The 14,624-nt window shown below is 42.6% G+C and overlaps 1 protein-coding gene across 2 annotated transcripts in view; it reads left to right on the top strand.

Moving 5' to 3' along the window:
* Positions 1–10,117: 10,117 nt before the first annotated feature.
* The window catches only part of cdin1 (CDAN1 interacting nuclease 1), a 60,241-nt gene continuing 55,734 nt past the window's right edge, over positions 10,118–14,624 (top strand). Inside the window, exons 1-2 of one of the 2 annotated variants that reach the window (XM_062469434.1) lie at positions 10,118–10,198; positions 10,481–10,597. In XM_062469434.1, coding sequence (XP_062325418.1) covers positions 10,497–10,597 — 101 coding nt within the window. In that variant the 5' untranslated portion in view covers positions 10,118–10,198; positions 10,481–10,496. Of the gene's footprint in view, positions 10,199–10,232; positions 10,351–10,480; positions 10,598–14,624 lie in introns of those variants that run through there. The other variant, XM_062469435.1, reaches the window with a different exon arrangement.

The raw sequence follows: 14,624 nt of genomic DNA on the forward strand, positions 1-14,624 counted from the left end.
AAACTAAAGTAATCTGTGGAGATTAAAAAGTGTGTGCGCAATTGTAAAATGACGAGTGGGGATTCAAGTTTTTCCGAGTTTTCCGTTATTTCAGAGTATCCATCTGAGGATTAGACCAGATGGTCACTTAGATCCAAATAATAAAATGAGAGCACATTTTCCAATACAAACACTTTATGAATAGTTCTTCACATGGTGGATTTATAAATGTTCCTGCTGGCATCTCGAGGAGCTGTCATTGCATCATGCATTGCTGCCTGTTTAGGCTCAAAGGTGAAGTTCACGTGAAAGGTCTGGATTCTGTCAGGCTGTCATAATATTTATTCTTGAATATGACTTTGAGAAAGAAGTCACGTGTGCATCAATATTTGCAGTGAAATCCTATAACCTGTGAAGCAGTGACGTGTGGTGTGACAACACCGCCACACTTGCATATTGCTCTTACACCTGGAGGTGTTGGTTTATATAAAGCATCAGATGGGAGCGTCGGGCAAATCACATCCCTCCCTGAGACTAGGAAGTGTTCTGGAATGTTCTGTTCTGATCACTGTATTTTTTCACTGCTGTGTGTGTGATACGCCACTGTCAAGGACATAAAGTTTCAAACCCGGAGGGAACATGCTTATACCGAGAGATAAAAGACATCTTTGACTTGAGTCGCCATAAAAAAAAGAAGGAATGTAAATAAAAATCTAATAAAAAGATGACGTTCCATCATCAACTGTCAGACACAAACATAAAGACAGTAGGACACGCACACACATTAATCTGCACACACATCCATGCACAAATGCAAGAATGTACACGCACAAATGCAAGCATGTAAACATACAAAATTGCAAGGACGTACACATACTCAAAGACACACATTGTAGCGTATCAATAATTGATATATTACGTAAGTTGAATAGATAACAAACAAAACTCAACATCTTAAGACAGACAAGGAGAAATGTGTTTACTTGGCATATTTACACATCCCTCACAGCACCAATGAATGCAATCTGTGGCTTTGAACAGCACTTCTGAGGTCAGAGGTCACCCCTGTCAAATGAAGCTGTAAATAATTCTCTGTTCAAGGTTTTCTGTATTGTCCCACTGGGGGAAAATGATTTAGCTGTCAGTGTTCACATAAGAACAGAATACAAAGACAACATCAGTGACAATTATCTCTGAAACTCTGAATATCACAATCACTGAGGTAATAACAGAATTATCTCAGTATTTCTCTAATTTCCTGACATATTTTTTGGGGGGTGGAATATGGAACAAGCAGTCAATGCAGCAGACTATCTTTTTAACAGATGACATAATCGCCTATTTTCAAATTGAAAATATGTTAGTAGTGCTACCAACAATTTTATTATATTATTTAAAAATAACACGTTTACAAAAATAATTGTAAAGTAAAAAATATTGGATATGAACTGCTATCAAGTAAATAGAGAGGACAGGTCATAAAATGTGTATATAATGTGTGTCTAATACACACTTCAGTGTGGGGCAGGGCTTGGTCAGTCCCTCACTTTACTGTCAGGACCTCCTCTCAAAAAGTTGCTCTAAAAATCCCCAGAGGGATTTTTAACATTCCAATAAAAATGATTTTACAGAGTGGTGCATGTGTGGATCTGGGAGGTGTTACCACAAGGAGAGAGAGAGAGATCGAGAGCAAAGAAGAGCGAGAGACATGAGTACAACATTGTTACAAAGTGAGAGAGGGAGTGGAGTGGCAGGGACAATGTTGTCAAGGTGATTTGATGATGCTCTTTGAGAGACATAAATCAGATATGGGGTGCTTCAGCCTTGTAGTTCAGAGGTGGGTTCAGACACAGGGCAAAGTGAGGGACAACTGCTATAATGAAACACTGATATGTTTACAAAAAACGACCAGGTGCCGCTTTTTCTTTTAACGCTTACAAAACCTGAACACATTTGTGCATATATAAATATTGATAAAGTGATAAAGTGCTTGTATGTGCAGTACTTGGATGTATATAGACTTCAGGTTTGTACTAAATGAGAAGCTAGGCTAAACACATTAAAATGTATGAAAAAAAGTGCGTACCTGACGTTCCCATTCCAGTTCTGAATCACATTTGCTTGTCTGCGTTTAAAGGCTTAAAACATTCAAAAATATATAAAAAATCCCAGTCTTAATCACCCTTTACTACAATAAGCTTTTTACTTTCTCAACTAAACCAGAGGCTACCTTCTTAATGAATAATTGATAGGCATCTTAACCTAATGAATGAATGTGATTGGAGGTCTGAGTGATAGGTCCCTCGTTGGAGGGCTTTCCCAGGAGGCACTGGGGCACTGGAGACGGACATGCCATCCCCTATAACCTGTTTAATTGGTCATTTGACATGAGTGACTTGACTGGTTGAGTGTGTCCGCGGCTGTCCATGTGCTGCCAGGGCAGGATGACCCTCTCACCCCATCATTTATAACTCACAGGCCCAGGTAATCACACTAATTAAGGCTGCAAAAGCAGTGATCAGGACAAGAAAACAAGTGAGTGTAAAAAAGCATTCTATTAGTGGAGGGAGATCTGCCGAAGGGACAGGGGAACTCACCGTTCTGGGAAATGAAGGCATGCGAGAAGGAAGCTGTTTTGGATCTGAGGGATTTGAATCGTTTTGGAGAGAAATCTCACATTCTGGCTAAAAGTAATTTCGAATTTTACACAAAAAAACAACAACAAAAAAATTGTCCTGTGTTGCTGTCAAACCTGCTCAGTGGTGACCACAGCATCCAGTGCCGTTCCATGTGTACATTTGCAGAGGGCTTGTCCAAACACTCATACTTACATTTTAGCACAATTATCAGCACACCCTATTCCACAGGTCTGATAACATTCTCAGCAAGGTTTCGGTAAGACACTCTGAGGAAACAATACCATATTGACATGAGCTCCGGCTTCACAATGGCCTTAAAACACCAGGTTCCTGTTTTTGTTGACACTGTTTAAACCCTCCATTGAACGCAAAGCTAGCTGTGGACACAGCAATGCATAATTGGAGCTCTCTGTCATGCAATACAACAAATCAGCCCTTTAAATGTTTGCGTATGATAAGAAAGAGAAGGGCAGGACACAGGTTGACTGTTGAAAGACCTGGAGGACAAGGAGAGAGAGAGAAAGAGAGAGAGAGAGAAAGAGAGAGAGAGAGAGAGAGAGAGAGAGAGAGAGAGAGAGAGAGAGAAGAGAGAGAGAGAGAGAGAGAGAGAGAGAGAGAGAGAGAGGGGGGGAGTCAACAGCCACTAGGGGACAGTAGTAAGTCACGGACGGAGGTGCTAGTGGTGGTGTGTGTGCGGCAAACTGTGAACAAAAGACTTTCTTTGTTGCACTCTCAGATAATAAAATAATTCAGAAATAGCTACTTGACTGCTTTACAAAAGATCTTGACAATGTGTTGGCCCGTAATGCACAGGAACAGCTCGGCATTTACATAATCACATGAAATGTAAACCTCAAAGCACCACGACCAACAAACAAACGAGAGAGAGAGAGAGAGAGAGAGAGAGAGAGAGAGAGAGAGAGAGAGAGAGAGAGAGAGAGAGAGAGAGAGAGAGAGAGAGAGAGAGAGAGAGAGATAAAGAAAGAAAGAAAGAAAGACAGAACGAAAGGGGATCTTCTTTCCCCCGTGGAATTAATATACCCACTAAAAGAACATTCTGCATTATGTACCTGCTCATAACAATGGGAAACATTTGCAAATCTAGGGGTCTTTTTACCTTCCTGATATTCCCCAGAAAATACAATAAGCTTCTCAATTCATTCCAGTGTATCACAGCTTCCTACTACAACACCATAGTAACAATGATAAAATACTTTCTACGGCAATTATATGTTTCACATTTACATCATGCATTTATTTTAGACCTTGATAATATGTATACATTTCTGCTTTACCTTTCTGCCCTACCTGGACATTAAAAAAAGAATGGCATACATCATCAATTTCATTGCTGAAGAGAGGAAAAATGACACAGAAATGTGTGTTCTTATAAAAATGGACTAAGATTACTGTTACTCATTCAGATTACTGTTCATGTGTGCTTTTACTGTGTTGTGTGTTAATGGTTAAAAACAGTGCAGTCCCGTTGCAGGGTTAACATAGGGAGTTGACACCTTCATTCACCTCAGTCCACAGATAAAATTGTCAGAAGTAGACCTAGTATTTCTGGCTCACCATGGCAACCAAATAGCACATACACCAAACATGTCCCCTCCTCCTCCTTCTCTGGTTCCTCCTCCTCCTTGAGCAATTAAAAGCAGAACAATATTCAGGGGTGACGTCTGAAGTTATGGCCTTCGTTAGTTTCACAATGCTCCTCATGAATTAGTGAAGTGTGTTAATTGCAAATGTACTGAGCTGCACTCAGGACCACAGATAAACAGTAAATGGACAATAAAAAAAGAAACTCAGTAAGAATCATGAAAGATTAATTAAGCAGCATGGAACTTTAGCAGAGGCTAAAATTAAGATAATCCAATCAAATATGTTTATTTGTTGACTATTTTATGCACACATTGTTTGAATAAAAACAAGTGTTCATGTAATGACAAAAACAAAACGAAAAAACATCTCTTATCACACTTTTTAATTTGTCAGTATGCTCTATGACATGTGTTAGTATGCTCTATGACATAGACATTCTAAAACATTGATTGTATGGAAATCTGTATATTGTGTGTTTTAAAAGGAACTGTATAACTAGATTCTGATCCATGGAAGTGTTTGCTTTATTCCTCAAGAAAGCCATGACTGACACAAGATTAACCACAATATTTATTCACTGATATCAAAAAAGACCAGCATCGTAATAATCAAGCATCCTAATCTTCTTTCTTTTTGTTGTTTGCTGTCGCCTCTAAAGTCTCTGGCTCGTTTCGTTCCGCTGTGACATGTTTGAGTGACACAATGGCTGCCGTTTGAACTGCATCCTCAGGTTTCCTCTCTCTTGCAGCTGTAATAATGAGTATTCCAGAGCTCTGCGCCGTATTATTTGTGTTATTGTTGTGGGGTGGTGTGAGAGTCAACGCCCGACGCTTACTGTGCTGTGCTATCAGCAGGAGTGTACAAATACAAACACATTTGTCAGAGTTATTGACCTTTATCTCCCCACTTTCCTGACAGCCTTCTCCAGTTATTGACAATGCAAACACACGGGGTAAAGCATAACCTTTCATTGACAGAGCTCTCTCTCTCTTCCTCTCTCTCTGTCTCACCCTTTCTCTCTGCCTTTCTGTATCTCTTTTCCACCCCTCAATCTTTCTTTTGCTCTCTCTTGCTCTCTCTCTCTCTTGCTCTCTCTCACTCTCTTCTTCTCTTTGCACTTGCAATTTGTTTAAATAAGACAGCAGACAATGGTACTGTTCATTTCTGCCATTTCTCTTTCACTCCAAATATCAGAGGATAATGTCATTAGACAGATACAATGGCTCCTATTCAGGCTCAGACACAGAGATATTTCAAGTATTCAATATAGTTTTGACATGCTGACATTATAGTAGAGTGTTGTTTTCCTATTTGTATGCTTACAATGTCAATTATATCATAAATCTTATGTTCCTTAAGCAAGCTATCTGTCCCTGTGAAGATTATTGTAACACTTACATGATTCCCCACATGACCCACATGACCACAGCATATTTTAATTGTTGAACTATCTTTTTGCTGAAAGACAGAGGAACAGAATTAGGGTAATTTACGCAATTTCATAAACGAATACATAGTTTTACTGAATTCTTATGTGTTTAAATTAAACAGGTATGGAAAACACCCTCTATTACGACTGACCCAGAGCTCAATGCTGTGAATTACAACAGCCATAAAAAATTGTAGACTTTAAATAATGATTCTCCAAGAGGATTCATAGAGTTCTGAATGTGTGTCCCCTCCTATCACAGTTGAGCATGAGAAACAGCATGCATACAATATGGGTGTACCAACCAGCCCGCCACTCAGTGGGCCCCAGAATTACATTTGAAACAATACAGACTCGTGTTTGTTGACCGCGCTTAATCGTCAAGAAACAAAGACATCAAACAATATTTGATAATGAGAAAAAAGCCTCCAGGATATTGGGGATGGGGAGAGAGAACGCAACATGAGCCTAGGTGGAGGGATTCCAGATGCAATCCCAGTTCATGCTTGTGTTAGTGTTCGTGAGTGTATGTTATTGTGTGGAGCAAATGTTCCCCCCCTCCCTAAGCAGGTGGTAAAAAAGCATATAACAAAATACACTACACTTACACTCTCTCTCTCACACACACACACACACACACACATATTATGTAGTTAAAAAGCTATTAAAATACAGTTTATTTTTAAAGTTCACAATGAGATAATTAGAATTCAGAGAGTGGAGCAAGTGGTGAGATTGGAGCTTTGTGAAAATCTGCTTCATTTTGAAGCTCACTGCATCTCGATTGAACCCAATTATCTGCAGTTAAAATGGTTTAGTGAGGCCCTGCACAGCAGAGCAGTGAGCTAAAGTTTTTGATGGAATAAGGATATTTTACTCCCAGAGCATCGAAAAAAACAAAGTTGTAGTATTATTCATTGTGCTACAGTAAATTGGGTCCGTTTTTTTTTTGTTGAAATAAACCCAAATATATCAGTAAATATTGTCCATAAATCACTTGTTTCAAAACTCAGTTACTTAATATTTTACACAACTTAGTCTGCAACACACCATTGTAAAAACCAAGGAAACACTGATACAAGCCTACAAATATAGGTAGTCTCTTTGGAGTAAATCAATGCAATATTAGTTTCTGTTTTTTTTATTTCCATGTTGGTATAATTAGTGCTAACTGAGGGTGGTAGTTGTGGGGGGGCAGTTGGGGCGGCTGGGGAGCACGTCCCTCTCCTCAGTTGGGGTATCACCGTGTTATCTGTGATTGACGTGACGTTAGCGTCTTGGCAAAATTGGGGTGTTTGTGTCTCTGTGTATGTGTGTGTGTGTGTATGTGTGTGTGTGTGTAGGGGGAATCCAGAAACCTGGACCTAGACGGCAGCATGTGCCTCCACCTCCGTCATGCAGATTGCACCCGGGCCAGCCCGTTGACTATGATTAATGAGCCTGGGGTGCAGCCTTTGTTTTCTCCTGCAGCCGTTTAGTGTGAAATACAATCCCCAAATATTATCTATCCCCTATTAATCCAGTAAATTTGTTCACACCACACATGTTGTTTAGAGCAATTTACAACCAGAAAGGGAAAGATGGGGGTGCTGAGCACAATTGTTTTTAATTACTTGCCCTCTAATTAAATTCATTAAAGGATAATAAAATAAATGAAAAAAACTGCTTTGAAAGCTGGAGTGTAACACATGTCATGTCTTCCTTGATGTAAAATATGGGATGTGGGATTTTCAGGGGGCAGTCATGCTGTTGGGGGAATGCAGTTTTTTTGTATTTCTCCAAACGTATGAATCCGATACCTTGCTAATACTACAGGCATTTCCTGGTTATGGCTTGCCTCACTTTTAAACTGTGATTTTTTGGGCTGAGAGTCTAGACTCCCTAAAGACCGGAGAGCAATTCTGTGGTGGAGAATAGTGAAGTCACTGACTGTACAAATATAGAAAAAAGAGAAGAAACTTTAGACATCATTGCTGGTGTTCATCTGCCTCTAAGTCTTCTCTTTCTATGGTGAGTAACATCACTGACGCACAGAAAAATGTGTGTGTCTGTGTTTTTGTGTGTGTGTGTGGTGGAGGGGAGGGGGGCGCAATTTCCTTAAACACAGTCTGATGTGGAAGGGAAATGACTACAACAACGAAATGGCAAACAACCTGGCAAGTCATCGGGATTAAACAGTCGTCTATTGATAAGATCAATAAACGTACAATAGCACTTTCTGTGGGGATTTGCGCTAGTCTGTGAGAGACACACACACAAACAAACAGTCCCACTTAGCCACTCACCCTTCACTGCAAGCAAGCAAGCAAAATGTAAATGCATCCCAGGCATTAAGGTATAAAAGTGCCATTAGTGGTACTGTGCTTAGCACTACAATGGTGTAGGGAGAGCGCTGAAGCAGAGATTACCGCTGCCTCTCCTGCATATCAGAGGGAGGCTTTCTTTGTAAATTCCTCCCCCACTGTGAGCGGGCTTCACAGCTGGTTAACGGCACCGTGTGTGTGTACCCCTGCCCTGTTTCCATGCTGGCTCCGGAGCCATCTCCTCTCCTCTGTGCATCCTCTTCATTCCATCTCCTCGCCTCTCTCCTCAGCCGCAGCCCGCTGTGGCTCCCCTATAGCCACTACGCACACAAGCGGCACACACACACACACACACACCCAAACAACCTCTGATCCCAGCCTTTGGAGCCATTACAGTACACTTCCCGTGCCCCTTCCCTGATTTTTATCTTTTTATACCATCACATTACACTGATCCTTTTCTACCTATGACACACGCGGCTCCCCACCGAAGCCCTGATCCTTTGATACCTAGATGGGTAAACTGCTCCAGCCGCCCCTGACCTCAGCCTTTTAGACCAATCAGACTAGACCGCCTCTGAGGCCCAGGTCTTATCTGATCCCAGCGATCCCCAGTACACAGCTTCCCATTGAAGTCCTCACGGTGCACTGAGCCCTTTTAGAGTGCAGGACCACGCTGGTGCACGTCAGCCTGGACCTCGGCTCATCACAGCCATCATACTACACTGCCCGGCAACAATCGGGCTTTCTTTCCGATGCACCACAGGTCAGATAGGGAGTCTGGCTCACGGCTGCATTGTTCAGCATGAAAGGAAGATCACGTTCATTCATGTGTCCTGCTGGCAAAACCTAGAGATATGTGCTACAACAACGGAATTTCAGGGAGGGATTTTTTTATGGTCGGGAAGATGACGCCATAAATGAGAGTTTAGTTAATGTATTTTTTTCTTCAATTAGATTTTAAATCAAGTTATTCTGTGTTACTGTCCTGCATGTAGAGCAATAATAAAATAAGATTTACACTGAAATGTCTAACAAAGTGTTCCCTCTTATTGGTGTCCTGTAAATAACTGTTTAGAAAAAACAAATGTTCATCAAAGCAGTGCAGTTTAGCACAGCACAGCTTACTAGACAGCTTTTTAGACTTTAAGACCATTGTAAAATATGATTGATCTGAAAGGGATATTTGACTAATTAATCTAGTCTTTCAACAGAGAATACATAAGGCTTTAATAATTTGTAGCAATGTCTGATAATCTTAGTTTTTAAATAGAAAATTATATATTATGTAGTTTTAACTGAATCCCCTCACTCTAGCTATGATTTTGTATTATAACCTGAGTCTGTACGCATTTGTCATTACATCTAGAGTGTGATGAGAACATTTCCTGCCAAGGGCATAAATACATTATTTTCTGTATATGCCACTTCAGTGAAGGGCAATTCACCCCAAGCACACACTTATGCACTAAGCTCAGTGACACTCCTTTTACAGACCTTTAGAGTGTTGTCTACTTATCATTATCCACAATTCAATTTAAGTGTTCTTGCCAAGGGCACTGAGAGTATAAACTATCATGTTCAAATGAAAGGAGATATAACACATAAATAAATGATGTCCCACAGTACTTTTACCTCTTTGCTGGAGAATGCATAAGACAGCAAGTGTGCCACGATGATCACATAAAGAAAGTTTGTTTTGCTTCATTATTTCTGCTTGCAGACAGGCCTCACATTTCTGGTTTGCTTAGTTGATAGGCCGACTGCTGATGCTAATACAAAATTATGAATTAAAACAAGTACTTTTCCGTTCTTCCCTTAACAGTGCAGTGTTTTGGGTGATTTACCTGTGTTTTGTATCATTTGGTTATGTACGACAATTACGTGCATACATTATACAATATTGTAATGACTGAAGTTCTAATTTCACATTGAATTATTCTCAGCATATTTGTATCTGAGAAATGTACTGTAATATAGCGTTTTCTTGATGCAAGTACTGTAAAAGGTGAAGCAAACTCAAATTCTGTCTCTATTTTACTCGTCTCAAATCCTGCCTGTGGCTTGTAGAACATAGCAGGGCACAGAGCTGGATCTCCGACGTCAGCTCCTATCACATGCCGCTTTACTGAACTTTAGTGAATATTGGCCAATCGGGGTGTTTTTCATTATGATGCTGGTGCTTCAATTTGCTCGCGGGAACCAATCAGGAAGTTGTCAGACTCATGCTCCTCGTATTTATGGTAATTACTCAGTTTTTCGAACATATACAATCGTAAAATGTAATCGTATTTCTTTCGTATGATGCGGAATTGTTAACAGTGGGTTTGTAGGTGATACGTAATTGTTATATTGACGGATTTAAGTGGTACGTTGCCCTAAAGCCAGTTAGCTGGTAAGCTAACAAGGAGACGATTTACCTTTTTCATCTGATGTGAAGTTTAACAGCTGATTGCTCAGATAGCTTTATTGTTGCCATAGCTACAGACTGAACATATGACCTGAGATGCATATACTCGTTGTAGGTGCGGCTGAACAAAAATGAAGCTGTCTCGTGCTGAATATAAGGAAATAGTAAGATGCACTGATAATTTGAGACCGACACGTCAGTGCATGAAGATTCTGAAAGAAAGATTTCCCAAGTAAGTTCTGCCCCGCCCTCTCAATATCATATTGTTGCAATGACATGATTGGTATAAACCAAGTTGGTGTCCCATCCCTCCCAGTTTACAGATGTATTTTGCCTGCTGTTACACGGAGGTAGATGTCAAGGATACATAGATTTTAATGTAACCTACAGTAAATCATTATATTGTCAACATGCCGCATACCCTTACAGCAGTTTTACTTTTTTGTTATATTTATAACAAAAACAAATTCATTAAAGTTGCCAGGCTATATGACAATGTTTATTGTAAAATAAAAATAAAACCAAAATAACTGTTGAACATGTCCAGCCTTGGTATCCAGCCATATCTGTGTTGTGTATAGGCTTTAACAGTACATTTTATTTTCATATAATTTCATGTGATATGTGTTCATGGTCATTGATGACCTGATGGTTGTAGAACTTGCCCTTTTATTGTTAGAGTTTTAGACGTTGGCTACTTGTCATACAGCCGACTGCCTGCCTGCCTGCCTGGGAGTCTAAGCGGGGGTTAATGGTGGTGTTTGCATTTCTCCTTGACACTGAGGGGACGCTCTTTATTGAATGTAACACATGTAATCCCCCAAGGCCACCAGGACACTGCTGATCCCACAGAGGTCACTGGCAAAGTTGCATGAATTTGGAGCTTCCTACTACCATTATGCCCTAATCACCACTAGGAGAAGGTCCTGGAGGGTTCCCCGAGGAGAACACTGCCTACCTTGAACATGCCTTTGTTCTCAGTCGTCAGCGTTTTACAGAATATGTTATGTGCACGGTGAATCTTGCCTGCCTGGTTATTTGTTGCTTAGATATATTTCCTTAGGTTACCGTTGTCTTTTTGTTCTTGTTTAAAATCCTTCACACTAGCCTAATGGGGGTTCCATGTCCTTAACCCAAACTCAGACTGATGGTATGCTTCCAAGAGCCATTTTTGGGGGGTGATAATTAAAAGAAAACATTTGAAGGTTTTTCGTTCCTATATTTCTGCATGGCCCCGTCCTCCCAGCGGTGCTGGCTCTCTTGTTTAGTCTTGGCGTTATTGTTTTTATTTCCTTCACCGTAACCGTTCTCAGGGAGGCCCCTGCTCCTTGAAAACCCTGAGTCTCGTCACCAGGCAGGGCAGACAGGCACGGCGGCACTGTTTTCACAGCCTGCAAAATTATTCTGCTTGTCCAATCAGCTGAGGCCGGGCTCTGGAGGGTTAGTGATTGGACTGGCAGGAAATCGGGCTCTTAAGACATAACATATCGACTAGGCCATCCATCATCTCTTAGCATGCGCCCAGGCACGGCAGTCAGCCCCCCCTTGCCCCCCACACATTTGGACTGTGTGGGAGCCCTGCGTAAATACTGGCCAGGCTGGGGCTGGCAGGGGGGGTGGGGGGGTGGGGGGGGGGCGGCAGTCAGGAGGGGATCAGCCAACATGGACCTGGCACTAGGAGTGGACTAGCATAGATGGTGTAGGGGGATTGGGGGGGGGGGGGGGGTGGCACGTGGACTAGCCTACTATGAGAAATACGGGGGATGGGATATGGGGGGGGGGTAAACTACCCTACTGTTTGGTGACAAGAGTGGAGGACCATCTGTTGTAGGAACAGAACAATAGGTAGGAAACCACTACTACTGCTTTTTCCAAAATAGTGAAAGTACATCAATTTACTGTAATCTAAAAATTCAAAGTACAAATTCTCTATAGAGATAATATTATTATTTTGTCCCCATTATTTGTCCACACTTGTAGTTGTCCGTTTGTCATGCGAGACTAGGCAGAGGTGAATATCCTGCATCCCCTCAATCTGTGTTTGAGCAGAAAAGCAATTGGCAATCATAGCTTTTGATAGGGCGTTCCGTGGGAGGAGTACCCGAGCCCCTGACGATAATGATTGTGATGGGCTGATTTCCACGGGACGTCTGTCAGTCTCTCTCTCGTGTGGGGAAGTCCCTGGATAGGGGGGCGGAGAGAAGGAGGGACAGGGAGAGAGAGGGAGAGAGACAGAGAGAGACAGAGAGAGAGAGAGAAAGAGAGACACAGAGAGAGGGAGATGCGTGGCCCCCTCATCTGTATCGCCTGCATAACACAGATGTTGGGAGTCATCTGTCAGCCTGGGCCTCTCCTGCCGGGCCCGGGCTGTTCTGAGGGGGGGGAAAACAATTGGACACGGTGCTGTCACTTTTCACCCCCTTGCTCACAATGGAGGGACATGCAAATACCATCCCCTCCGCCCCTCTCCCTCCCTTCTCCCTCTCTCTTCCCCCACCTCCCGTCCGGCCAGGGTGCCCTGCCTTGTGTCTGCTCCCCGGCCACAATGACAGGCAGGCAGTGCTGGGGGCGGTTTGATTTGGGGGGGGGGGGGTGACATCAGTCCCATCAGGCCTTTCTCTGGCCCTGTATTAGAATTGGAAATGATTGGCTGCTGCTCTCAGAGGCCTCGCCTGGCTTCCCCCAGTTCGGGAGGGACCCCACTCCCTCTGCTCTTTGTCCCCAGAGGGAGGGAGAGAGGGTGGAGGCGAGAGAGTTGCAGAGCAACAGGGAGAGAGAGAGAGAGAGAGAGAGAGAGAGAGAGACAGAGGGAGAGAAAGAGTAAGAGTGTCATGGACTTCTGGTCCCTGTGTGCTGCTACCGTATGAATGAATTTGGGAGGTAATGATTATTCTCCTCTTTAAAACACCATTTAGTTCATTCTGCATATGGCCAGAGTTTGAGTGAAGGGTGGGAGGATAGGGGGAGTGAGGAGAGATAGTGTGGCAGATGCTACTATTTTGGAATTTGTTTAAAAAGGAAAAGTGTCTTACACTCACACACACACACACACACACACTGCACAAACTCCCCTACTCGGAGTCCCTGAACGCTTCTGAATCGGGCCCTAATGTGTCGTTTTCATCAGCGGCGAGGCGGGCTGCAATATGGTGCCTGTGACTCGCCGGGGGAATATGAATGTTGATTAAGCATGCGTTCAGCCTTTTGAAATTCTGAAGAAGTGTCAGAATAATGGATGTTGAGCAAATGTCAAGCATTTGTTAATTTCTCTGTTATTTGGGGTTTATCTAGCGTGATCTGGAGGAGGAACTCCGGGGCCAGCGTTGTTATGGCATGTGCCATTGATATGGTGATTTCTTGGCTGCAGACACTTTGTTTTTCATGGTGATATCGCGGCTGGGGAGGGAGCAGAGGGGCTCGCTCATTGATTATTTATTGCGGTTATGGTGTTTTATCTCTCCATTACATGCCAGTTAAATCCACAGGATCTGTATTATTTGTTAACCAACCTCTGTGTTCTCCCAAACATTGAAATTTTTTTTTTTTTTGTACTACACAAAGAAGTCAATTCAACAGTCAGACAAATGTAGCCTAGTTTTATTAGGGTTAGGGTTATATTTTACACACTAATATACGTCATACGAGTATTCATCCTGATGCTGCAGTATTCTCACTCTTACTTATTTTGGGGAGCAGCATAGAATAGCAAATCATCAAACCATTTTGTTGAATTTAGCTGGCCTTTTCCCCCATATTATTTTACCGCAAAATGTAAAAATGTCAGTGTTCTTTTACACCCCCCCTCCCCTTTTTCTGCCCTTTTTGAAATCGATGTAGGTGTTTCATTGTAACCCCTATAAGTCAGCGCCAGGGTGCTGTTATCCAGGGTGTTGCTGTGCGGATGTGGGGCTGACATTAGCCAGGGACGTCTCTGGCTGTGAAGCTGCCGTGCAGGGCCCGCAGTCAGGGACAAAGTCCCCAGCAGCCTCCCCTGGCCTCCACACGCCTCCTGGATCTCACCAGGCACGCCACCACAACACACACTGGCAGCCGCTGTGCATTGTGGGTAGAGCCTTCACGGCCAATGGAAGCACTCCCAGCCTGGAAGAGCTAATCACAGAGCTGGAAGGGTTGACGTGGTCAGAGGAGAGGTAGGAGGAAAGGAGGGAGGGAGGAAGGGAGAGAGAGAGAGGGGGGAGTAACAGAAAGAGAGAGGGAAGGAGGATGGGAGAGAGAGGGAGAGAGAAAGTCAGTGGTGA

This window comes from Osmerus eperlanus, chromosome 9 (assembly GCF_963692335.1).
Source record: "Osmerus eperlanus chromosome 9, fOsmEpe2.1, whole genome shotgun sequence".
NCBI classification, from domain to species: Eukaryota; Metazoa; Chordata; class Actinopteri; order Osmeriformes; family Osmeridae; genus Osmerus; species Osmerus eperlanus.